The sequence below is a fragment of the Podarcis vaucheri genome (genome assembly GCF_965113315.1).
Source record: "Podarcis vaucheri genome assembly, chromosome: 2".
In the NCBI taxonomy this organism is placed as follows: Eukaryota; Metazoa; Chordata; class Lepidosauria; order Squamata; family Lacertidae; genus Podarcis; species Podarcis vaucheri.
The window spans coordinates 61,032,543-61,057,930 of record NC_138760.1 but is presented as its reverse complement, the minus strand read 5'-3'; the positions used below and the strand labels follow the sequence as shown (position 1 = coordinate 61,057,930).

The 25,388-nt window shown below is 45.1% G+C and overlaps 1 protein-coding gene across 6 annotated transcripts in view; it reads right to left on the bottom strand.

Moving 5' to 3' along the window:
- P4HA2 (prolyl 4-hydroxylase subunit alpha 2) overlaps nucleotides 1-25,388 on the bottom strand; it is a 52,682-nt gene that overhangs the window by 19,588 nt on the left and 7,706 nt on the right. For 2 of the 6 annotated variants that reach the window (XM_082210980.1, XM_082210981.1), the window contains 5 exons: nucleotides 10,340-10,439; nucleotides 8,415-8,511; nucleotides 7,754-7,905; nucleotides 4,057-4,194; nucleotides 1,030-1,269 (listed from right to left, as the gene is read on the bottom strand). In XM_082210980.1, coding sequence (XP_082067106.1) covers nucleotides 1,030-1,269; nucleotides 4,057-4,194; nucleotides 7,754-7,905; nucleotides 8,415-8,511; nucleotides 10,340-10,421 — 709 coding nt within the window. In that variant the 5' untranslated portion in view covers nucleotides 10,422-10,439. Of the gene's footprint in view, nucleotides 1-1,029; nucleotides 1,270-4,056; nucleotides 4,195-7,753; nucleotides 7,906-8,414; nucleotides 8,512-10,339; nucleotides 10,444-19,408; nucleotides 19,430-21,351; nucleotides 21,448-25,388 lie in introns of those variants that run through there. The other 4 variants (XM_082210978.1, XM_082210983.1, XM_082210979.1 and 1 more) reach the window with 4 other exon arrangements.

Here is a 25,388-nt window from a genome sequence, read left to right as displayed (position 1 = left end):
TCTACCGACGGCACGCTGTGCCTTGGAGAGGTTCCCACTTCCTCGAGGGGGGCCGGCGAAACGCGCCCCCAAAAATGTTGCGCCCGGTGCGGCCGGCACCCCTGGCACCCCCCACGCTACGCCACTGCTTGGCAGAAAATACCCAAACAACTTGGGCAATCCTATAGTACAGCATGCTAAATTCAACAGGATTTCATTCCAAGTACAGTGGTACCTCCGTTGTCAAATGTAATCCATCCTAGAAGAACGTTCAACAACTGAGGTGCAAAGGGCAGTCGGCAAAGTCAATGGAGAAAAGCACACAGTGGAAGCCATTCGACTTCCGAGGCATGTTCAAAAACGGAAGCAATTACATCCGGGTTTTCAGCGTTCAAAAACCAAAATGTTCGGTTTCTGAGACGCTCGAAAACCAAGGTACCACCATCTAGGCATATAACAGGGATGAGAAACACCTGGCTCACCAGATGTTGTTGAATTCCACCTCCCATCAGTCCCAGTCAGCATCACCCTTGGTCAGGGATGATGGAAGCTGGTTGTCCAGTCACAGGTTCCCCCTCCCTGGCACACAGCGGTGAGGCATCAGGAAAGAAGTGAAAATCTTGGCAGGATTTCAACACAGAAAGCAGGATGACTCTATGCAATGAAGCAAGTTGGTTGGTTGTCTCCCACTCCCTCCCACTTATGGAAACCTTTACTGGATTGAAGCTGGTTCCATGCCCTCTCTGACTGCTTTTGTCTGTATAGAATGTGCCCTTCAAATGTGATGTCTCCTGTGTACAGAAACCTCTGGCTGTAGTGAGGCTGGAATGTAGCACCACCCCGCCCACTTTCAATTTAGGCCACGCCCACCTCTGGCACATGATCTCCAGGAAGCAATGCAGTCCTTAGGCTGGAATGCAGTTCCTCCGCCCTGGTCCTAAATGTTTACCATATCACAAAAAGCAGAGCTTTATCCTACTTTGGCTTCTCCACTTGAGGTGCAGGTAGCTTTCCAGCGTGCTAGAAGAATGCATGATTTGTCCTTCTTACCAAGAGACACCAACCGCCTTGTGAGCTCCATAGCCCTTTGTATGTCGCCAAGCTGGAAGACGCCATAGCTGAGATAATCCAGGATCTCCGCCTTCGTGATGGCTGCCTCTTCACCATCATCGTGCTTTTTCAACGCCTGCTGCATCCAGAGCACGGTGTGGTAATAATCCGCATCATTATACGCTGTTTTGCCCATGCTAAAGCAGTCGTCCACTGACAGGACTGATCTGTACTTTGTTCCTGAATTGAGAGACGCAAATGTTAAGTAAGACCTAGTGACTTCTACTCACATTTACAACTTTCCTGAATGCTAAAGCCATCTGGAAGTATCCTGTTCCATTTATCACCCCCATGTTTTCAAATGGACACACTGAGCCGATGTCCCTGCTTCTCTGTCAGGTACATTTCCACCTCACCTGGGAAGGCAGGACTTCAGCTCCAAAGGCTGCCCTTGCTGCTGAAGGCACCTAGAGACCATTCAGCTTTGAGTCCTGTAAAACCTGGTCTCAACTTCTCTGGCTCATTTCCATCTGGCCTAGCCCAGACTAGCTTAGGGGTTGTAGTTGGGGCCAATGCCTTGCATTTGATATGTTGTACTGGTTTGCCGCTATTTGAAACATTGTGTTTGCAATTCCATGAGTGGATCATTTAATCTTCCTATATATTTATTAACAGGAGGAGTTTGGCCTATAAACATTTGTATTTCAATTTTATCATGCTTATGTTCTTGAAATGTTGCTATATTTTATTATGCAAAGCACTCCCGACTTTGTTGTGAGCTGTTTTGAGCATGGTTGAGCACCACTGAAAAACGGCACATTAATAAAATGATGATAATCCAGGAAAACAATGGATTTCTTAAATGACCTCACTTGCCTACCCACAACACCTACAGAACCAACCAGAAACAATGTCTGTGCATGTTCACTGCTCTCATGCTGTTTTAGCACACTGCAGAATATTGAAAAAGCAAACCCAGAGAAAACTGACTTGGAAGTTGGACCACTCACTTGATTTCAGCCTCTCACTCACTTTCCTTCCAGCTGGGGCCTAAAGGGGGATGGCTGGAGCCAGGAGGACACATTCCATCCAGGACACAACCTCTGAGTTAAACTGCCCCTCCCCCCATTTTTAGGATCCTTTAAGCTATTAGGCAGGCTACTTGCAGTTGAAAGGACTGGGGTGGGGGTGGTTGAAGAAACATATTTCCTTTTTTGCTGTGCAGCTGAAAGTGGGGAACCAAGCACTCCATTGAAGAGGACGTCATTCTTTCCCTTTTTCTAACTCTTGGCTGACATACATTAAATAACTTGAAAATGAAAAGCAGTGGTGTGTTTTAATAATGCAGTGCTTGTTGCCACCAGTGGAGAAGAGGGAACATGAAGAACATTCAGAGCCCAAATTCCTCCCTCACAAAGGATCCTTTAAACTACAATGAAAGCCCTTCTGATCTTAAAAAAGATGCAGGATGAGCAGAAGAATGCAAAGAAGGAGCGTCCTGAAACATGCCTTCTCTGAGCCCAGCGCTTCCAACCACCCAACTGGGTCCTTTTTAACTTCAATGGGAGAGCTGCCTTTTCGCAGCTCAGAGCCTAGGCATGGCATGTCATTTGTGGTTTGTGTCTCTCCAAACCAGGCTTCCTCAAATTCGGCCCTCCAGATGTTTTTGGCCTACAACTCCCATGATCCCTAGCTAGCAGGACCAGTGGTCAGGGATGATGGGAATTGTAGTCTCAAAACATCTGGAGGGCCAACTTTGAGGAAGCCTGCTCCAAACCATGAGGGATAGCGAAGGCTTGTTCTTCACCACTCACGCTTTGCTTGTTTCCCTCAGACAAAGTAAACAAGTATGGATGTGCCCAAGTGGCTTGCCTGGCGAGGTGGAGCTGTAATGCTGGCTTTCCCAGCAGCAATGCCACTGCTTCTAACCAGGACGGAGATGGCACACTATGGAAGCCAGCCACTTCTGCGCCCATGGATTTGGATGACACAACATGTAAAGCTACCTGTGGTTTGTTGCTCCCAACACGGCCAGGAGCAAAGAAGGAGTGAAGCAGGGACTTCTGAGCAGTGTGCACAAGTACACTCCTCATTCAGACTTAAACAACAGGTAAGCATTACTATGGCTTAATGTGATGTGCAAACACAGGCTGTATGTTCAAGTACTGAGTGCAAAGTATTATCCAAATAGCCTGGAGAACCTCACAAAACTGTTGTGAATCTAGAATTTGTCCACAAATGGAACAACATACCCCTACTCTAAGCTTCAGTGCCCTGATTTGGGGAATTAACAGATTGTGGGCATAATTCTTTGATGGTGAAAAACTATATTTATATACATTTGCCTGCGGACATTCATAGTCACTACTTTCCAAATAAACTGATCCATGTGAGAAACCAGAATGAGTTAATGCGATTTAAAGCCAAACATGTTTATACTCAACACGAAGCCTGTGTGTGAGTTACTTTTCTTGCCTAAAAAATGTTCAAATGCATGAGAATCTCAATTATCACCAGAGTGTTAATACAGTTTGCCAAGTTCTTGTTCTGCTTGAAAATCCTACGTGGTGACCTTAAAATGCCCTCTAGTCCAGAAATACTGAGCTAACATACCAGTCTTAAGGAGAACAGCTCTACTTAAGCAGTGCCTGCATTTGCAAAAATAATTCAGCTAACAATTTAGATTCTGTATTCTTGTTGGAAACATAAGCAAATTGCAACAAACTATGACGAGAGTATTATAAATCTCCAGGCTTGTTTCTGTGGTTTCATGTTGATGCTCTAGATATGGCTTAGTAGGCTTTTCCAAAATCTGGTGAAGATTACAAGACTTTCATGGCTGACCACAGGTCTAGAAATGCAGAAAAACTGGCACGGTACCACCGCCAGCAATTGTGTTTGAGAGGAAACTCACTGTAGAAGAAAACTTTGCTTAGCCGTTTACTCAACTGCTATTGAACATATATTTTGAGAAACCAAAACACAAGAATCAGTGTGTAAAGCCAATAAGTAGCTTCTGACCATCACCTGGAAATGCTCCTTTTGATATTGTTTCTGGGTCAAGCTTGTAGGTGTCCTGCAAACGCATTAATGCCTTGGCAGCTCCCGTCTCATCTTCTTCATTTGGGAAGAACTGACGATGAATTGTGAGATTTGCAATAAAACCTTTATTTGAACAAGACGGAAATGGTTAGCACTATGGGTCTCAGATGCATATAAGTGATACCAGATTGGTTGGCAATTGGAAACATTTATTCTATCTACAACAATCCCTTGTGGGATTGAAACAGATGAAATTTAAACATGAACTATCATTGTTCTCATCGGGCTCTGTAAAACTATAAATATATATATACCGTAGCTTTTGCTATTTGGCATAAAGATAAAAATTCATGAACTAAACACGCAAGAGATATTAAGGGGGGAAATCTGAATAAGCAAGCAATTAAAAGTGGGTTTAGGCAACAGGGAAGGAATGTTTGGAGCTTTCTAATGAAGTGTTCCACGTTCAGCAGGAATTGAGAGCCTGCATCCATTCAGTTGTTCTTAAGACTCCAACTTCCATCTACTCCTGCCAGCATGGTCAATGGTCAGGAATGAGGGGAGCTGGAGTCTAACAACATCTAGAGTGATACAGGCTCATCCCATCCAGAGTAATGGGGTCCAAAACATGATGCACTCAATGGCTATCATGCTTTCCCAGTACCCAGTTCCCAGTTCAGCTCGGATGTAGCAACAAAACCATGGATTGGCTACTGGAAATAAGCCTCAGATTTGCACATTTGATCCTCCTGCTTTTCTTCACATGTTCTAAATCCCAACCTCACTACCTGGTTTAGACAAACCATACCATGCTATAGTTTCCAATTCTGGTTTGAAGGCTAACTGTGATTTGCACAAACCGTTGTTTGACCAATCTGGATATACGCAATGAGAAATCATGGCTTGCCCAAATCTAGAAATGATGCAGAGAATGAAGAAACAAAGGTGGGGAGAAGAGAACACATGATTCCAAGGCTCAACTCTGATGGCCAGACTATGGTTTCATTTTTGCACCTGAAATGGAGCAGTGACTTGCTGAGAGCATGGTTGCCATCCATCACACATAGCTCCCATGATGCATCTCTGCCAAACCGATCCCACATGGAAGGAAAAATGCAGGTCATCTGAACCCATCTTAAATATGTATTCGAATTATATCTCCTGTTTAGAGATCTAATAACACCTCAAATAAAAACAAGTACAAAAGTTCAACATTCAGCTAAGGGCCACCAACCTAATGCAAGGGTGATGCATTCATTAACATGGCTTTATACATACAGCACACCCTCTCTTATGGGACTATCAGAAGCGGTGGTTCTCCAGAAGCTAGTAGACATCATTTCAAGAAAATTCCAGGAATGGAAACGGCTGATAAAAATTGTGACCCAAACAAAGAAACCAACAAGGTTTCCCAACAATGAGTGCTCCCCGAAAGGAATGGTTCCAGAGCAGCCTTTCTAGTCATCATGACCAATAGCCAAGAATGATGTGAGTTGTAGTTCACCAAAACATCTGGCGAGTACCAGGTTGCAGAAGTCTGCTGTAGACTAATTGAATTATGAGAAGATTTGACAACAAAAAAGAGTTTGAGAGAAGATATAGTGGGGTAAGCTCAAACTGCACAGCCTTTTCAACGGCTCCGGTACCAGAAATAACAGGAGGAAAAGAAGCTTATGACTGGCTTTTTCCTTAGCTGTAAAAGAAGACACTTCCAAACCACCCACCCTGTTCCAATAGCCGTGATCCAGCAAACAATGTACAGAGCCAGATTTCACTGTCAGCTATAGAAGGCAAAGAGCTTCAAGCACAAGCCAGTCTGTAGCAGGATGTGAGATAGGCCTGGCTGCACTCCCAGTACTCAGTCACATATGGCCAATATCTTAGAAACAAAGGAAACACGAAGCACCAACTGTGAAGCAACCATCATCCATTATCAGTTTTGCACAAATCCTTCATCAATAAAGATAGCCATCTTCTGCCGCTCTCAGAAGGCTGCAGAAGTTCGATTTTATTTGGAAAACTGCTGCAACATGTGCTACACCTCCTGGCTGAAAAGAGCACGTTTCAAAGTCTTTCCCCTTTAGCCTGAGTGCACGCACACACGCACAAAACATATGTGGTTGATTTCTGAGAAACAGCATTTCCTCCTTTATAGTCAAGCCTTAGCAAAGTCTTTCTTGTCCCAAAAGCTGTCTTGCAAAATAGGTAAGCTTTAGTATATGGGACAGCTCTAGAAGAACAATGAAATAGTATTACAGATAGCTTCCCTTAACATTGCGTTTTAGAAAACAGCTTCCACAAGCTTTCGGTTCGCAGCAAACTCAAGAACTTCTGCAATTCACAGCTGGAGAGGAGAATTTAATTGCCATGCGCCATTGCGACCCAACAAATCCAGCGACTAAAAGCATCGAAGCCTTTATATGAAAGGAAAAGTGATCCATACAAGATTCAAGCATTACATTCCAATGACAACGTATATTCTACAAGACCAGATTTGAAAGGGGATGGGGATGGGAAAACCTTATCTTGGTTAAACCTGCTCTGGGTGAGTATCACATCCATAATACCATACACACATGACCGAGAGGGTAGGAACATCAGTTCATTTAGTGGGAACGGGCCTTCTAGATTAGCATACAAACCCACTCACCTTGTGGATTGTGCCCTCCGTCCTCTAACTCTCTTGCTGAATTGTGCAGATCTTATTCCCTGAATGCTTCTGACATCGTTTACGTCATGTGCTTTTGAACCTTTTGGAGAATGAAGACTTGGTGGGCACATGATTCCTATTTGTTATGGAATGCACTCACCAGTTGTGGGTGGTTTGCCAGGTGGCAAATAATGATTTTTAAGGACAGTTCAACACAGCTATCACTTGCTGGAGAGGCAGCAAAAGCAACATATTTTTGACCAAACATCTGATTAATGATACCCTGAGGGAAACATTTGGGACTTCTTTCCTGTAGAAACATCTGGAGTTGTTTCATTAGTTTTGAATAAAACATTGTTGCTGTGGTGCCAAGTGCTTATTTCCAAAACCTTGCTTTTATTGATGTCTTCTACTGTGATTTGCTGCATTATTATTTTTGTTGTTTTAATGAATCTATTTGCAACTGTATGCATATGCATTTATAAGGAAGGGTGGTATACAAATATTTCAAATAAATGAATAAAAAGGAGAGAAAGATTTTGGGCCACTCAGCACCACTCCCTCTTACTGAATATGGCAGAAGCAGTCAAGCTGGAATGGTGTGGCCTGTGAGCCACCTATTCCAATCCCCTTGGACGATGGATGATATCAAGAGCGAGAGCATCCCCAGCAGAAGGCTGTCCACCAGCCCTGCTTGAAGACCACGAGTGAGGAAGAGAAGGATCCTACATACACATCAGTGAACACTCATGGCTATAGTTTAGGACCGATTGGGAAGAGTTTAATAGCGATTCCTGGTTCTTGAATATTTCTGTCGCTGAATGGAATTAAAAACAAATCCAATGTTCTTGTGAATGGGGCAAGGAACTGAACTCATTGACACAAACATGGGTGCCAGTTGACACTTCTTTGAAAACAAGCACAGATGAGAAGAGGAGGCTTCTTGAACAGACACTGTGGCATTAAGTAAGAAAAGGCATGTTGCTTTCCACACTGATTATTTTAAAAGCTTGGTTTCTTTGAGATTCTCACCTTTGGTTGCATCCTCAAGAACCAGATTCTCCAGCTGCAGCCATTCTGTGTTGAGACGCTTCACCAGTTTATATGCATTGACTGGGTGGGCAAGGTAACCTTCTGGATCCGAAGTCGATTTAACAGTTAGCGATTCCATCTTCTCAGCCCAACTGGAAAAGACGAGTATATGCCTCAAGTGCAGTTTTGATTTTATTTTTAGCCCAGGCATATGATATGCTCTGGGAGGGTTGCGATAGAAATACAAAAGCCCCAGTTGCCTTCCTTTGTCCCTGTATCCTTTTTCTTTCTTGAGCTGTGTTAGTTGCTTAGCTATCGCCGTGCCTCTTGCACTTTGCTAGTTAAACAATCAAATTGCAAAGTGAATCGCCACAGAGAAAATTATTTCAAAACACTTTTGTCATTGCTTTCTTACAGCCTGGTTTTTAAGCCTTTGCACTGACACAGCATATGATTAGGTGGCGTGCTAGAGCCAGTGTTTCTCAAACCTTGAGCCACTTTCACCTGAGCCTCAGTGCTGCAACTTCCTCTGTGCTTCCTCACTTACCCTTCTCGCTCAGATCCCAAAGACAAGCATAGGGGCAACAATCTCCAGTGACAAGGAAGAGAAGAGGTGCTATGTTAAAATGGCAAAGTATTACTTTGTCTAATCTCACTTTACCTCTTGATTTTAGCAAGCTTAGATTCTTCTTCTTGAATATATGCCTTTAACGACTGTACCAGATCTTTCTCTGCATAAATGAGGTCTGTCATCTGGCCTGAAATGAAAAAAAGGAAAGAAAAGTATTATTAGAAACCCAAGAAGCCATCTGTATCCAGAAAGATAGGTTGAGAGCAAATAAATACTGCAGATCAAGGAAAAGACACAGGGAGACTATCACAGCAGGCTGGAATTTATAACGTCACTAAAGCATTTGTTCTAGTTCAGAACATGTATTCTGCCAATGTTACTGCAGCTCCATTTCTAACACTCTAAGGGTGGAATTCGACATCACAGTCAGGCAATTATTCTGCCAGCACAAATGCTTCTGCTTGCCATAGGGAATGATGCCTCCTTCTCCTCTCCCATGGGCAGTTCTAAGGGTTCTCCTGACCCACCTGAGCAGATCTGTGGAGGGTGAGGAGGGAGGAGAGAGGAGAAGTCCCATTGCACCAGCTTTCACTAGCACAACAACTTAGCTGAATCTGGCCTTCAGAATCTAGGGAAGGGAGTTTTTGTTGCATTCCTTATGCCATGGTTATTTTATTTCACAACAGCTTTAAGAGTATATATGTATATATATTTCACATATTTCATAGAGAGGAAAATGAAATTAATTCATGCATGAGGAATGGGAAACAGAAAACTATTTGGCCAAGGCATAGAACATCCATTGTAATCATTCACAGAAACATGCATATTAGCTTTCTCGATAGTCGAGGGTATGCTGTTTTATCAGCAGCACTTATCCATTCTACCTTTGTCTGCTCAAACACAGAGTTACTTTAAACAGTTTGTTCGGTTTAGGCCACTGTATCCTGAAGAAAAGGAACATGCAAGAGTAAGTTGGCCTTTTAAACTTGATATGGTGAGACAGAGTCACAGAGCTTCAGGCTAACTGTATTGAGTTACAAACTTAATACTAGCTCAAGAGCAAGACATGCCAATTAATCTAGCAATCAATCCTCAGCATGGCCTATTACGTTTAATGTGATGTTTTTGTTTAGAACATCAATTTGATCCTTCATAGCCTTCATAAAGCTGCCACAGTTCATGCAAAATTTGCAAAATTATCTTTTAATCTGAAGTCACGCTGTATTTTATTTTATTGAAAAATGCAGTAATAAAATCTGAAAATGCCAAAGGCGTAACAGGTGCAAAGCTCCAGAAAGGTTTTAAGCAGTGGTTGTCTCCATCCCTCCTCCTGTCAAAGGTGAGTTTCTAGAATTATTATGCTTACAACAGCTAATTAGCGGATGAAAATGAACTGATGCACAAACCTCACATCAGTTATTTGGAATGGCATAACATCGTCAGCATATTTCCACAGATATTCTAATGCAATTAGATCCCAACTCTCTTGGGAAATTGTAAAAAATAATAATGGAGCAATTAAAAACAGAAATTCTGGGACATTCTCAAAATTGCCAGGGGAGCATTCATAAGCACCCCCCACAACTGCAGCAGTTTGTTCAGCGTGGGATAAATGAGATGATTTTACAAGTCTCCCAAGGAGGAAAGTAGAGTGGCAATTCTAATCTGCAGTGGTGATTTACAATAATGCAATGTGTTTTTAAAGACAATGTCACATGTTTCTTCAAGTTAGCCCATAGCAATGGGCCAGAATACATCTAAGCCCATGCACCCACTAATACCTAGCAATGGCCAGAATACATCTAAGCCCCATGTACCCACCTTTAAACCACCTTTAAACCATTCTAAAGAGAGGAGTGGCAATTCTCATGTTGGAAATGGAAAGAGTAAAACACAACCAAAGAGTGGAGTCTATTCCAGATGATTGCATTAATAATATTGATTATGATCACACATTAATTGATGTAAACTATGCTTCACCATTTTCCTATTTTGCCTGAGCTTTTTCATACCTATAGAAGTGAAAAATTCAGCTCTTGTCAGGCTGGTGCAAATAATGCAGGTTAGCAGTAATGGTATCATCCACGGCGTCATTCTGAATCAATGAAATGTCTGCAAGATATTTAAAAATAAATAAATTCATGACAACTGAAGAAAAAAGGAAAATACAAGCCCCAAATTCCACAATCTGTAGTAAAAAATCAGCCACGTTTTTCGACTTTATTGAATTCATATGTTCAGCCATACCAAAAGAAAGCTACATTGCAATTCAGGCACATTTGTCCAATTCGGCCTAAAATGGGGAGGCTGCCATTCACAGCAAATCTCATGCAAACCGAATGCCCCTATTTAGTGTGCAGAAATCTGACACAATGAAAACATTGTGCCAAAGAAGTTAACCATTTCCAAAGATGAATCAGTAGAAAGTGATGAGCGGAATTCAACATCATGCTGTCACGATCGTTCAATCCGTGCAAATAGTTTTTGCTTTCTAGATAGAATGATTCTCCTCTCTTCCATCCCTGCGTTCTAGGAAATCTCCCAACCCTCCAGAGCAGATTTGGAGTCAGGAGAGAGAGGAAAGCCCTGTTAAGCTAACAGGAGTCCTTGCACTGGCACCCAGGTTAGTTGAATCCAGCCCTTTGGGTTGTAGCCGACTAACTTTCGCTCAGAGTAGATCCCAGATCCATAGCTGTCAACCTTCCCTTTTTTGCGGGAAATTCCCTTATTCCAGCACCATTTCCCACTGCTTCCCGGATTGTTAGAAATCCCATAGATTGTCCCTGGGACAGGTGAGGCTGCTGATCCCTTATTTTCAAGGCTGCTGTCAGGGGATGATTAGCTGCTTGTGCTTAAAATTGTGCCCCCTCAGAGTTTGTGCGGCTCCACAAACCTCTGTGTGTGACAGAGCTCCTCAGACATGTCTGCTCTAGTCACTAGTAGAGTCTGACAGTGGCTGCCTGCGGAAACGTTTCCAGCAAAGAAGCTCCTTAACGGAAACGCGTCTCCTGGACTCACGACGTGGCAGCTTCCGGCGAAGAATGGGTCTCCCTACAGTTGCTTCTGACACCTCCCCGCTATTTTCGCTGGACGTGTCTCTCACCCCTTTCTCTCCCCTGCTGTTTCCTGCCTGGGCTGCTGCGTCTCTCTCAGCATTACTGAGATCCTCCTCCAGAGACCCCTCGCTCCCCCTGCTGGTCCCTGCTTTGGCTGCTGACTCTCTCCCAGTCTCTGGGAGCCCTACCAACTCCCTTTCCTCTGATGTCAGTTCCCTGACATCCACCTCCCCTCCAGGGCCCCCTTCCCCCCCGCCCCTACTCTCTCCTCTGGGCGGTGAGGAGCTGAAACCCCGAAAAGAATCCTCTTCATCTTCAGACGTCTCGAACATTTCCCTCCATCGGTTTTCGTTCCGGCTCGCTGAATCCTCCTCCGCCTCGGAATCAGAGAACCCCTCCAACTCTTCTTCTTCGTCGGTGGTGGCGAAGTATTCCCTCCGGAACCTCGCCACTGGCTGAGGTTTACGAGGGAATCTCTGATGAAAAGTTTCTATCAAAACCTCGTCATCTACATCCTCTGCCATGACCCAGGTGTTTTCCGACTCCGGCTCCCCTTCCCACATTACCAAATACTCTACTTGATCTCCCTTCCACCTGGAATCGAGAATCTCCGCTACATGGTAGCTGTGTTCTTTTTCCTCCATAGCTGGTCCCCTATTGACCCTCCCTCCTCTGTCCCCTTTATACGGTGACAACAACGACCTGTGGAACACTGGGTGCAGCTTCATGTGGTTCGGTAACCGGAGTCTGAAAGCCACTGGGTTGACCTGCTGCGTGACTTCAAATGGGCCCAGCCTTTTGGGTCTTAACTTCTTACAACCCCCTTTGAATGGTAACCCTTGGGTGGACAGCCACACCTGGTCCCCCACCCTAATGCTTTCCCCTTCCCTTCTGGTTTTGTCTGCCTGCCTCTTATATTCCTCCTTCGCCCTGTTTAAATTAAGTTGGAGCTGGCGATGGATCGCTTCCATTTCTTCAACGAACTGTTCTGCAGCTGGAACGCTCCAGTTCTCCCCTTCCCCCCCTGGGAAGGCTCGGGGATGACACCCGTGATTAGCCAAAAAGGGGCTCATCCCCGTGGACACGTTCTCTGCATTGTTGTAGGCAAATTCTGCCAACGCCAGCTTCTCCACCCAATCATTCTCTCTGTCATTCACATAACACCTCAAATATTGCTGGAGGACACCATTAGCTCTTTCCGCCTGCCCGTTGGTTTCTGGATGACGGGCAGTTGAGAAATTCACCTCTACATGCAATAAGCTCATGAGCTTCCTCCAGAACCTGGAAGTAAATTGTTTCCCTCGGTCAGAAACCACCCTCAAGGGGGCGCCATGCAGCCTAAACACATTTTCCACAAACAATTTAGCGGTTTCTTCCGCTGTGACCGCATGTGAGCAGGCTATAAAGTGGGCCATCTTGGTTAACAGGTCTACCACAACCATGATGGCTGTTTTCCCTCTGGACCTTGGCAGATCAGTCATGAAATCTATTGCCACTGCCTCCCATGGCCTTTCCGGCGTGGGTAGTGGTTCTAATAAACCTGCCGGTGCCCGCCTCTCCCCCTTGGCTCGTTGGCATTGGTCACACCCTCTCACATACTCCCGCACATCTTCCCTGACCTTGGGCCACCAGAATTCCCTGGTAACCAGCCACATGGTTTTGTGTTGCCCAAAATGCCCTGCTGTGGGGCTATCGTGCAGTTGCTTGAGTACCTTTTCCCTCAATTCCCCTTCAGGTATATATAACGCTCCCTTGTAGTACAACGCCCCGTTTCTCTCCTCAAAACCCCCGGGTTTGTCTCCCTCCCTCCTGAGACCCCTGAGTTTGTCCTGGGCGTATTCATCCTGCACCGTTCCCTCTACCAGTTCCCTTTGCCCCACCAATGCCGCCCCACACACCCAGCGGTCCTCGGGAATGACATGGATCTCTTCGGGTGCACCCTCCCCCTCCAAATATTCAGGTTTGCGTGAGAGAGCGTCCGCCCTAACGTTCTCTGGGCCTGGCACGTAACAAATCTCAAAGTTAAATTTGGAGAACTCCTGGGCCCATCTCAACTGCCGTTGGTTGAGCACTCGCGCAGTTCTCCAATACTCTAGATTCTTATGGTCCGTGCACACTTGCACCTTATGTTGTGCACCAATTAGCAGGTGCCTCCATCTCCGGAAGGCCTCATGAATCGCAAGAAGTTCCCGGTCGTACACCGTGTAGTTCCTCTCGGATTTGTTCAGCTTTCGCGAAAAGAAGGCACACGGTCGCCACTCTGACTCCTCCTTCCCCGGCTGCAGAAGAAGCACCGCCCCTATGGCTCTGTCAGATGCGTCTGTTTCGACCCTCAGCTTTTTTTGTAAATCCACATGCAGAAGTTGTTCATCAGAGGCGAAGGCCCTTTTCAGTTCCTCAAACGCTCGCTCCGCCTCCCCCGTCCAAACAAACTTCTTTTTACTGCTGAGACAGTCCGTGATGGGCGCCGTCAGGTGGGCGAAGTTTCGGATGAACTTACGATAAAAGTTTCCAAACCCTAGGAACCTCTGCACATCCTTCTTGGTTTTGGGTGTTTTCCATTCCAGCACTGCTTGAACCTTGCCGGGGTCCATGGCCAACCCCTTGTCTGACAAGCGGTACCCCAGGAATTCCACCTCCTTGGTATGAAACTGACACTTCTCCAGTTTCACCCACAGCCTGTTGGCTTGCAGCCTGCTCAACACTTCTCTGACGTCTCTCACATGTTGCTCCTCATTCTCTGAATACACCAACACGTCATCTAAGAAGGCCACACAATTCTTGTAGAGCAAAGGCCCCAGTACGTGGTTCATGAAGGCTTGAAAACACGCGGAGCCTGTTTGTAATCCAAAAGGCATAACGAGGTATTCAAATGCCCCCAAAGGGGTGAACATGGTGGTCTTCCATTCATCCCCTTTCCTTATACGTATCAGGTTGTACGCCCCCCTTAGGTCCAGCTTTGTAAAAATCTTTCCTTTCCGCACCCTGGTCAAAATATCATCAATCCTGGGCATAGGAAAAGCCGCCGGCTCTGTCACTGCATTTAACTGCCGGAAATCACATACAAGTCTCGGCTTGTCCGTGTTCTTTTTATCCACAAAAAACACTGGGCTACCCCCTGCTGCCTTGGACTCTCTGATGAAGCCTCTCTTCAGGTTCTTGTCAATGAACTCTCGCAACTGCTGCATTTCCCTGTCTGACATGGCATACAACTTGCCTACAGGAAGCTGTGCTCCAGGGAGTAAATTGATCTGGCAATCAAAGGGCCTATGCGGGGGTAGTTGGTCAGCTTCCTTCTCGCTGAACACGTCGCTGAGATCAGCATACTGTGGTGGCACCTTCCCCTTCTCCATTACTTCAGTCCCTGCCAGGGTGGCTTGGGCCCCTGCTGACCCCTTTTCCCCCCTGCAGTGTTCTAAGCAATGTGCTGAACCGAAGGAAACCACTCTTTGATGCCAGCCCACCAGCGGATCATGTAGGGCTAGCCAGCTCATTCCCAAAATAATGGGAGCGCCTCCCAAGGTGGCCACATTAAACGCTATCAGTTCTGTGTGCCTTGCCACCCTCATTATCATTGGGACGGTCTGCAAGCTGACTCCTCCTCCCAACAGTTCCCTGCCATCGATCGTGGTCACCTGCAGGGGGTTGCTTAAAGGGATAGTCTGTATCTGGTGTTCAGCAGCAAACTCCTTGCTCATAAAATTGCAGGAGCTGCCTGAGTCCAACAGCGCCTTTATTTTTAGGGGGTGTCCATTTTGCAGCTCTAGCGACACTTCAATCACTAGAGCAGGTCGAGGAGCTTCTGGCACGGGCACTTTCACTGCTCTTTGGCCTGGCTGCAGTGCCCTGACGGTGGCAACCAGGCGTTGGCTTTTACATGCTCCGTTTCTCCCTGCTCTCCCCCCTCAACAGCTCCCACCATCCCTTGCCATTTCTTCCTCTGGGGGCAGACTCTGGCAAAGTGGCCTGGCTGTTGGCAGAGATAGCATTTCCGGGCTCCTTTTCCCTCCTTCTTAGCCCCCTCACTGGGCTTTGAAACTGCGCGCGCGCGGGCTGTTCCGATTTCCATCGGCTCTGCCGGCGGGAAAGCTGGCTCAGGAATGTCTGGAATGCGGAACTCCTTCCAACGTTCCCCTCTCCCTTCCCGCCTCTCCAAGGCTCTTGCCTCCTGGCGCGCTCCAATGGTCAGTGCAGATTTGGTCAGCTGATCCATAGACACCGCCCTGGGGCTCCGGGACAGCTCGTCTTTCACAGCCGAAGAAAGACCTTCTTCAAATAGCATCTGAATGGGTGCCGCCGATAAATCCCACCCCAATCTGTGAATCAGCATGGTAAATTCAGTCCAGTACTCACGGACAGATCTGCTTCCCTGCTTGCAAGCCATTAGCTGTCTGCGCACCACCCCTTCCTCAATATCGCTGGAAAACATGATATCCATTGCACGAAAGAACTTCATAGTGTCCTTTAGGATATCATTGTGCGTTGCCATCAGGGGTCGAACCCAGTCTCGCGCCCCCTTCTCAAGATGCCCAATTACGAAAGCAACTCGCGATTCCTCATCAGGGAACTCATCAAACTGCACATTAAGGGCATATTGCATCTCTGTCCTAAAGGCATGGTAATCCTTGGGGTCCCCCCCAAACTTCTGCACCAATCCTGGTACCTTTCTGGGGAACTGAGTGGTTCTCCCCTTTTTGTCTGCATCCTGAGCCCTTCTCTCCTCGATCCTCGCCGTCTGCAGCGCAAGTTGGACCTCCAGAGCTTGATACCTTTCTTCCAAGCTTGGACCAGCTCCAATCCCTGCCCCTCCGGTTCCGGCTGGGTTGCTCATGATGCTTTCTCCTGCACAGGCAGCGTACAAAGACTGTCAGACTGCTGTCAGGGGATGATTAGCTGCTTGTGCTTAAAATTGTGCCCCTTCAGAGTTTGTGCGGCCCCACAAACCTCTGTGTGTGACAGAGCTCCTCAGACATGTCTGCTCTAGTCACTAGTAGTGTCTGACAGTGGCTGCCTGCGGAAGCGCTTCCAGCAAATAAGTTCCTTAACGGAAACGCGTCTCCTGGACTCACGACGTGGCAGCTTCCGGCGAAGCATGGGTCTCCCTGCAGTTGCTTCTGACACCTCCCCGCTATTTTCGCTGGATGTGTCTCTCACCCCTTTCTCTCCCCTGCTGTTTCCTGCCTGGGCTGCTGCGTCTCTCTCAGCATTACTGAGATCCTCCTCCAGAGACCCCTCGCTCCCCCTGCTGGTCCCTGCTTTGGCTGCTGACTCTCTCCCAGTCTCTGGGAGCCCTACCAACTCCCTTTCCTCTGATGTCAGTTCCCTGACAGCTGCTGATCCCTTATTTTCAAATCTGAAAGTTGACAGCTATGCCCAGATCCCATGAACCACTTCTTCCCCCTACTAAAGGAAACTTACTGAGATGTACCTGGCCTGGGAGTGGGATGGCAATGGTCCTGTGAAATGCACAGGAATACATACTTCCCCATCCCCTTGTACCCATCACCACCAGGATTCCAGCAGCTGTTGGGCAAGCAAAGAGCGCTGTCAGTCCCAGTTCTTGAACCAAGAGAAATATCCCCAGCTGCGCGCTGTCTCTTAAGCTATGCCGGCACTTGTTTGCTGATCCACAGGCCTTTCCCTACAGCCTCCTCCTGCCCATTATAATCATGGACTCTTTGCTAGTCCATAAAACGCTAAATGATGTCACACTGAAATATCTGCCCAGTGCCACTTAACAAGAGCTCCCTTAGGAGAGAGAGAAAAGAAAGAAGTTTCAGCTCCTAAACCAATTCACAGGTAATCTGAGACTTCTGTAAAGCTGAGTGACAAGTACCATGAAGGGGTCTGCCAAGGGCAATAACACAATAAGCGATATAACAGAACAGGGGAACCAGCCAAAAGAATTCCGGAGGCACATATATTTGGATATATTATGCCATGGCAGCCCATCTGAAGTGCTTGTTCTTGTTTCCTGGAGACATTACACACATCTTGGCTAAGCGACGCTGGAGGAATTTTCCAGCTAAAACGAGCAAACGCCGCTCTCATTCCCCTCCCCACCGCCTGCTTCAGATGCTTCGGAGTTCAGGGTACCTGCCAAGCCCAAGAACATTATTTACTTCATCCAGTGGTCTGAATCTTTTGCAGCTTTGCCATGGTACACAAGAGTTATGAGCGTCAATAAGCGGAAAGTAAACACAAAAGATGGATTTCGCTGGGAAGAAGGGAGACACCTGGCAATGGAATTTTATATTCTTTCCATATTGTGCAGCTGTTTAACTTCAAACAAAAGCAAACAACTCTTTATCATCCCAGCATGGCTATAGCTTCGTGAAGAAGAGCAAGAGCATACATGTGCAGAGAGCCTGTAGAACTTCTGCTTATGTGTCCCCACATTTTCCTAGAGTCTAAAATGGAAGGGAAGCTTATGAGGGATTTTATAAGAGTGTGAATGATAAAAAAAAAACACACACACATAACTTGTTCAGTCAGGCAGAGAAATAAATGTTTTGGATTAGCAGATGGAGGTGTGGGGGGGGAGGAGAAAATTAAAAGTCACTATTTTGCCTTTGTATGATACGTTTCGCTTGTGTTGGCCAGAAGACAGAAAGGAAAATGCCATGTTCTGACAGGTTGATTTAGAAGATCATTTTACATGCTGAAAAATTCCAAGTGCTTCATTATAATTTGAAAGCATAGAGACCCCTGGCTGGCTGAGACAGCAAAAAGAATTTGCTTCCTCAAACATGCAAGGGAGTCTTACTTCAGGAGGAATGTATGGGCGTTCTTCAGGGCTCCTGGCAGCACGAAAGAAAAGGTATGCAGCTTAATACCGGAGAAACAGTCCAAGATATCAAAAGAGGATAGGTATTCTCTCCAGCCCACCTGCGGTATCATTATTTTTCCAGCTGCTAAAATGCCTGTCTGCTGCATTAGTGACTCACTTGGGTGTCTAAGCATGTTATGGTTTTGCAAACCTCTATATTCTTATTCACAAAATGTATCATCACCCTGCTCATTCAGACTGTGCTTTGTTAAGAAATTAGCCTTTCACAGAGCATTGCACACAAACCTAACAAAAAGTCTGCCCCTTTTTATTTCTTCACATTCCAGAAAACACTGGTGATCTGGCACAGGAACACCAAGACACACACAACAACTTGACTTTGAGATACAGGTGTCCCAAAATGGCAAATGCCTTAAATTACAATGGATTTAGGGTTGCCTTGTATTTTTATATTTTTCCAAGCCAGAAATTAACCACTGTGCAAGAAAAAAACATTTCTTAATAATATTTGAAGAGTGGTAGAAAATTAGCCCATATTCCTATCAAATGATCTGAAATCCACTTGGACTAAAGGTAAAAGTTAAGGGACCCCTGGAAGGTTACCGTAAGTCCAGTCAAAGGCGACTATGGGGTTGTGGCGCTCATATCACTTCAGGCCGAGGGAGCTGGTGTTTGTCCGCAGACAGCTTTCTGGGTCATGTGGCCAGCATGACTAAACTGCTTCTGGCGCAACGGAACACTGTGATAGAAACCAGAGCGCATGGAAATGCCATTTACCTTCCCACCACAGCAGTACCTATTTATCTACTTGCACTGGCGTGCTTTTGAACTGTTTTGGGACAGAACAACGGGAGCTCACTCCATCGCGGTGAGGGACGCAGGTGGTGCTGTGGTCTAAACCACTGGGCCTCTTTGGGCTTGCCACTTGCACTACTCACCATGTAGCCATGATTCTTACTCAGAGTGCCAACATTCCCTCCTGCACAGAGTCAAATCTCTGCACAGGGATAGGCTAATCTTTGTTGCCTACACTCTGGTAACCTTTAGGTTAGATTACTGCAATGCATTATATGTGGGGATGCCTTTGAAGATGGTTCAGAAAATGCAGCTGGTGCAGAATTCAGCAGCCAGGTTGTTCACTGGGGCAAGACAGTCTGAGCACATAACTCAAATCCTGATCCAATTACTGGTTTTTGACCTATAAAACCTTATGCTCTGATACCACAAGGACTTACCTGGATCCTGCAATTGTCACCTGAGGCCCTTCTTCATGTGCCCTCTCCACAAGAGGTCTGAAGGTTTGAAACACGAGAACAGGCCTTTTTCAGTGGAGCCTCTCTGACTGTGAAGCACTCTCCTCAGGGAGGCTCCCCTGGCGCCATCATTACGTATGTTTAGGCACCCAGGTAAAGTGTTTATTTTTCACCAGGCTTTCCGCTTTTACCCATCTGAGGCCTCCTTGAGTGGGTGAGATGGTTTAAATCCTGCCTTTTAAAAACAGGTTTGTATTTAAGTTTTTTCCTGTTTGCTTTATGGTTGTTTTAATGTATGTATGTATTATGTTTGTTTACAGTAAGCTGCTTTGAGTTACTTTTGTAAAAAGAGACTAACAATTTTAATAAATAATAATAATAATAATGAAGGTAAGGAGAAATTAAGGGCTGTGGAAAAGGGAGTAGCCGATGTGGTTTACTGATCCACCAGCAAAATAAATACTGCTACATTGCATCTCCAGGTGTCTGGTTTGTAACCACTTAATGGGATTATTCCCAGACTGGGGAAATCCACATTTGGAAGGCGAAACGAGTGAGATTGCAATTGGCTACTCTGGGCAAAAACTTTCATGGATCAGAGGCCACATTGTTATATGAAAGAAAAGTAAACAGGAAGCTTAGAGGCAAATGAAATGCAGAATGTATAGACAGGGACAATGACATTCTATTTAAAATACGTTTAGTCTTGTTATGTTAACAGCAGCATTTAATTTAGTTGTTGCATTCAATTATTCCTAATATTCCACATGTGCTCCCTGTGGCCACAATTCTAATGCATACAAAAGTGGATAATAATCACAACATTTTCCAGTTAATCTTGTGGGTTAATCCATCAAGTCCCTTTGTGTCATCTTGCTCTTTACAGCAGCACATATTAGTTTAAGCCAGCGTTTCTCAAACTGTGTTCCATAAAGCAGTTCCATGATTTCCACTGAGCTGCAGCTATCAGGAATAAATGCACTGCTCAAGCAATTTCCCTGGAAACCCCTTCCCCTCCTTTCCTTCTCCCACTGTTAATTCAGGTAAGCAACACTGCCCAGCCCATACTGCCCTGCTATACTTGGGTGAAAACTGCTGTTCAAGCTCTTGTCATGTGACTCCCTCATTCCCCCCTTAGCCTCTTCTATTGAGCTGCAGCCTAGAGGCAAGGGTAACACTGCAGTGAGATTAGCAGGCTTCCTCAAACTCAGCCCTCCAGATGTTTTTGGCATACAACTCCCATGATTCCTAGCTAGCAGGACCAGTGGTCAGGGATGGTGGGAATTGTAGTCTCAAAACATCTGGAGGGCTGAGTTTGAGGAAGCCTGGATTAGGGCCACAGCCTAACCAGTCAGTGCATCTGGCTGTAAACCAGAAGGTGGTTTGAGCCCACCCAGGCAAAGCTTGGGCCAGGATTCCTGCATTGCAGGGGGTTGGGCTAGATGACCCTTAGGATTCCTTCCAACTCTACAATTCTATGATTCTATGAATGTATTAAAAGCGTCTCCCATCAGAGGAGATCGGGAGGTCCACAGCAACCTTTTTCAAGGACTCAGTTGTTTTTAAAAGCTCGAGCTGTTTGGTGTTGCCTTGCTTCCTGTCCAAATAATCAACCCGTCTCTCCGCCCCCTTTAAAAAATCATTTTAAAAGATTTTACTGCAAGGGTTCCGCAAACATTTGAGAACCATAAAAGTCAACAAATCCAAACTGTTGCAAATATATTTCCTCTTTCTCAAGCTAGTTGTATTACTTTGCTTAGCTTAAAAAAACATAGAGGCTGATAAATTACATTTCTAAATAAAACTCAAACTGGCCTAAAGCAACAGTCAAAATCACAACCGTCTTTCTTCCTGCCGCAGGAAAAGAAGTGGTCTCTTGCATTTTTGCACTCTCTCTCTCTAAGTATATATTGCCCAGAACTTACGTGTCACACATGATTAGCTAGAAAATATACCAGTACAGATGACACGTTTCAGAAATGCAGGATTTTAAGGAAGCTGAACAGTTCCGCATATCACAGCTGTGGAAACAGATGAACACCATGAAGAGTCTTATGTATTCCATATGGCTGTTCTGAATTTATTTCTTCAATGTCACCTGTTGCTCTACAGCTCTTAGTATCTCCCAAACTCATTAGTGGATTAGCAGTGCAATCTTATGCATTTATACACTGAAGTTAAGTCCCACTGAGTTAAGAGTTTATTCCCAAGTAAGTGTGCAAAAGACTACAGCCTACAAGCATGATCTAGTCTATGGTAGCAACACCTTATTAAACAAGAGAAGTCAAGCCAAATCTGAAGCAACAACTGGACCTAACTTTGTATTTTCTCCCCAAACCGGAACTAAACACCCCCTGCTGACTTAAGCAAAATTCAGTATATCAATATCCAGCTCAGAATAAAAGTTTGACTTTTTTTAAAAAAAGTCTATAAATTGTTCTGGACACAAAACATTGGTTGTGTTTGCATGCCACAGTAGGCCATTAACTATGGCTTGCCGTGAACCAACAGTGTACTAAGCAATGCTGCCCAATCACTCCTGCTTTGCTCCTCCCGTAAGCAGAACAATCCACAAACCATGGTTCATTGTTTCATCAAACTGTGGTTATCCCTAAACAAACCACATCAGCAAGCCAAGAACAGACTTGCTCATTCACGAGAAGCCTATCATAGCTTATGCCTCACTGTGACTTATAAACATGGCCACTCTCTGGGAGGTTTTTTTATACATTTTACATTTAATCTGATTTGTACTTTGTCTGCTTCAAGAGAGGCTACAGGTGGGAGAGCAGGCTGGGACCTTAATACAATCCACTGCAGACTGTGAAGATCAACAGGTTTGGGGTGAGGAAAGGACATAATACAGAACCATGTTTGGGGCTTGTGTTTCAAGGAGATGGGAGAAGACATCACTTGGTGTATGAAATGCTGGGTATGTGAAATAGGAGGGGTTTTTGACAGAAGCATGGGATGGCAGTTGAGGGAGGATGGGAATTCTGTCAGTTGAGGGAGGGCTTACTACAAATCTGTTTTTCCAATGTTCCTCAAATAAACACTCTGTCTATTGTTAAACTTGGACTGTGAAACCCATGTCCAAAAGGTTTGAACACCTACCCCAATTTCTACATAGTGCTGTTAGTGACTGTGACAACATCGTTACTATACACCATAAGGTATACCTCCCTGATGCTGCTGTGATCAGTCACTTTCTTTAGCTATTGTAGTTGTTGCTGAAATGCACCTGTAGCTGCAAAACCAAGATGTCTTCATCTGCCCCAGCTGCATGTCTCTCCCACATCAGTCTGTATGACCACAGCAAGCGCTGCAACCTTCCAAAAGCTTGAGCTCACCCGCAAAGGCACACCTCTCCATTGTCTCCCAAGATAGACGGATGCCAACATAAGCCTGCAAAATCTGACCCTTACTTATCTGAAAGTAATCGTTCATTTTAACCTTCCGTCCCATGTCTACGTGAACAACCTTGTGGTTAGGAATCCCTACGTATCTGAGCTTGTTTGGAGGTTCTAGCAGGGGAGGGCAGCTATCGTATACCCTTGACCGAAGAATAGTACACTCCTTCTATATGGGACGGTCGTCCTCTTCCACCGAGCGCGCAGCTTCGGGAGGGATGAGCGAGGGAGGGAACACCCGCCCAGGCAGCCAGATCAACCAAATCAACCCTGGTGATCAGTGGGGTGACAGATGTCACAGCCAGATCACCCTAACATCCAAGGGAATCTGCCCCCTTAGCTACTTCATTTCAGAAATCTAGAGAGGGGCATAAATGGGTAAAAATTTGGGGGTGGGACAAAGTGGATTTTTTTAAGGGCGCCACATCTTTCCCTCCATAATTTGAGCCCTTGAGGTTCAATTTCTTCTGTTTTAGAGAACCAAGCACTTGCACGTGAGAATGATCCTCTGCTTTAATAAAACTGATACTTATACTGGGAAGCAGGAGATCTATATACAGCATTGCTTCTCAGTGTATCTAAATTTGAGCTGTTCGACACAGTTTAACCAATCTTAATTTAGATGAGTGCTTGTCCTATATGACACTTAGTATTTGCTTCAGGGGTGTGACCCTGTGCTGAATCCATGAAGACATGTCTCTTACATAAACAACAATTTGAGGTTAGATTCAGGACAGGCCTTCCTCTGGGCCTGTTTGATTTCACGTATGGAAGCAGTGAGGAGAAACCCACAGCACTCTTCATTAAATTGTTGGTGGGGGGAGGGATAAACAAAGGGGTTTTGCTTTTTTTAACAAGCCAACGCCAATTAAATGCCAAACATGTGCCTCCTTTCTGTTAAGACAGCGTGGCTACAGTTCAGTGTCTTGGCCTATGTATGCTTACACGGAAGTAAGTCCCACTGTGTTCAATTAGACTTACGTGTAAGTCTGCACAGGACTCAAAACAAAAAAATATTGAAGCAAGGAGGCAAAGGGAACAACATTTAAATGCCAAACCCATCGCAAATTGTGAGGGTGTGACATTGGACAAAATGATCATTGCGTGAGAATATTATATTCTGTAAGCTGAAGGGGGGGGGGAAGCTAAATACAAACAACAACTCTTGTCTATATCAGCCAGAATCTAAAGAACTGTGAAATTAGTTCCATAAGCCTGAATAACTTGCTGCTTTTTTTTTGTTTAAATCACAGGCCCTTTCTTACTGGTGTAATATACAGCAGGCAGCAGCATGTCTCCTGCTCAGAGAAGAGTTAACTTTGCTCATTAATACTGAGGCTCAACATCTCTAATTGTGATGCAGTTCCAAGGCACTTTCAGAGGAAATAGTCAGCATTACACAAGGAGAAACTGTTTTGTTATTCCTTTTACATTGTGGTATCTGCCCTGGAAAGTATCCATCAGTTCTTCACCCTGTAATTACTGTCTCCAGAACGTACTTCTAAATGTTTAAAATCGTATTTCTCATTTGCAGCCTTCCAATCGCACAGAAATCACTAGACAGAGCTTCCAGAATCTGTAGTCATTCCCAATCCGCTCCGTGTCTTCAGAACAATCTAGATTTGTCTGAGTGTCCAGCAATATGAAACCCAGGGGTCAGTATTATTCTTAGCCTTTTCTGGTCCAACATAGTGCTTTGATTAAAAACCCTTAAGGAGCGCACTAGCATTTCCAGAGGACTGCGCTCACCCATCAAATACAAGAGCCCTCATTCTAAGCCCCCCCCCCCAGTTTTCCTGAAAGATATCTGCCTTCCAGCTGGCTCCTTGCTTTGGAGTTCAGCATTATTACACCCCTCAAAGCTTTGCATGCATCCACTCCACATGCCTGCATCACCACCTCCCTTGCCAAGTGCCTAATGTGCATCTGCAAATTATTAAAGCATCTAAATGCTAAACAATAATCAAATCCTTGGGGCGTGGCTTTCCTCCTTCTCCCTAACAGCATATGAAGACGTGGTGCTTCAAATGCTGTTTCTTAGTACAGAAATCAGTAGGGTCCTTATTCCAATAATGTTAGTAACCTTGTGATTTGTGTTATGTAAGCTTAGGAAATACCCAGAATCTGGATTAGCTCCTAAAGTCTCCTTCATGCTTCACTGCATTTCACAGCTAAAGCATTTTTAATTTTTTTTTTATTTTGCCAAAGCCCACAGTACTCTGGCACTTTTAAATTCCACTGTTTGAACCTTCTCTTACCCTGTATATAGATGTAAATAATCACTTAAATCCAGTGCAAAGTACAGCGATGGATCTACGCTTTCTGAATTGTCTGCTTTATCTTCCCAGTCTGGAGCTAGCCAAGACTTATAGAGTACCAGACATAAAACTGCCTTTTGGTGCTGAAAGCCCAGAATGTTAATAAGTAACATCCTGACAGATAAATCTAAAAACAGTCTTGGAATATATATATATCATGAAGACCAAATTGAAAATCATTCCAAAATCCCAGTTCCAAAATGCTTGGAAGCAAATCCCAATGGAATTAGGTGT